The sequence below is a fragment of the Eurypyga helias genome, unplaced genomic scaffold (assembly GCF_000690775.1).
Source record: "Eurypyga helias isolate BGI_N326 unplaced genomic scaffold, ASM69077v1 scaffold21489, whole genome shotgun sequence".
Classification (NCBI taxonomy): Eukaryota; Metazoa; Chordata; class Aves; order Eurypygiformes; family Eurypygidae; genus Eurypyga; species Eurypyga helias.
In genome coordinates this window covers 1-389 of record NW_010270373.1, presented here as the reverse complement: position 1 = coordinate 389, position 389 = coordinate 1, and the positions used below count along the sequence as shown (strand labels likewise).

At 67.9% G+C, this 389-nt stretch overlaps 1 protein-coding gene across 1 annotated transcript in view; it reads left to right on the top strand.

The window, feature by feature from the left end:
* LOC104514680 (potassium voltage-gated channel subfamily H member 8-like) overlaps positions 1-378 on the top strand; it is a gene marked incomplete at both ends in the record, with an annotated part of 1,445 nt that extends 1,067 nt beyond the window's left edge. Inside the window, 2 exons of the mRNA XM_010158428.1 lie at positions 4-181; positions 285-378. Coding sequence (XP_010156730.1) covers positions 4-181; positions 285-378 — 272 coding nt within the window. The remainder of the gene's footprint in view (positions 1-3; positions 182-284) is intronic.
* Between the last annotated feature and the right edge of the window lie 11 nt (positions 379-389).

Here is a 389-nt window from a genome sequence, read left to right as displayed (position 1 = left end):
CTGCCTGTCTTCGAGACGGCCAGCCGGGGCTGCCTCCGCTCCCTCTCGCTCCACATCAAGACCTCGTTCTGCGCCCCGGGGGAGTACCTGCTGCGCCAGGGCGACGCGCTGCAGGCCAACTACTTCGTCTGCTCCGGCTCCCTCGAGGTGCTGAAGGACAACGTGGTCTTGGCCATCCTGGGTGAGGGCAAGCGGCGTGGGCTCTCCCCCAGCCCCTTCTGCTGCCTGGGCGGGCGAGCGGCCCAGGGCTGGCGCTGCTAGCCCACCCCGGTCCCCTCCCGCAGGCAAAGGGGATTTGATCGGAGCAGACCTGTGCAGCACGGACCAGGTCATCAAGAGCAACGCGGATGTGAAGGCGCTGACCTACTGCGACCTGCAGTACATCGGGC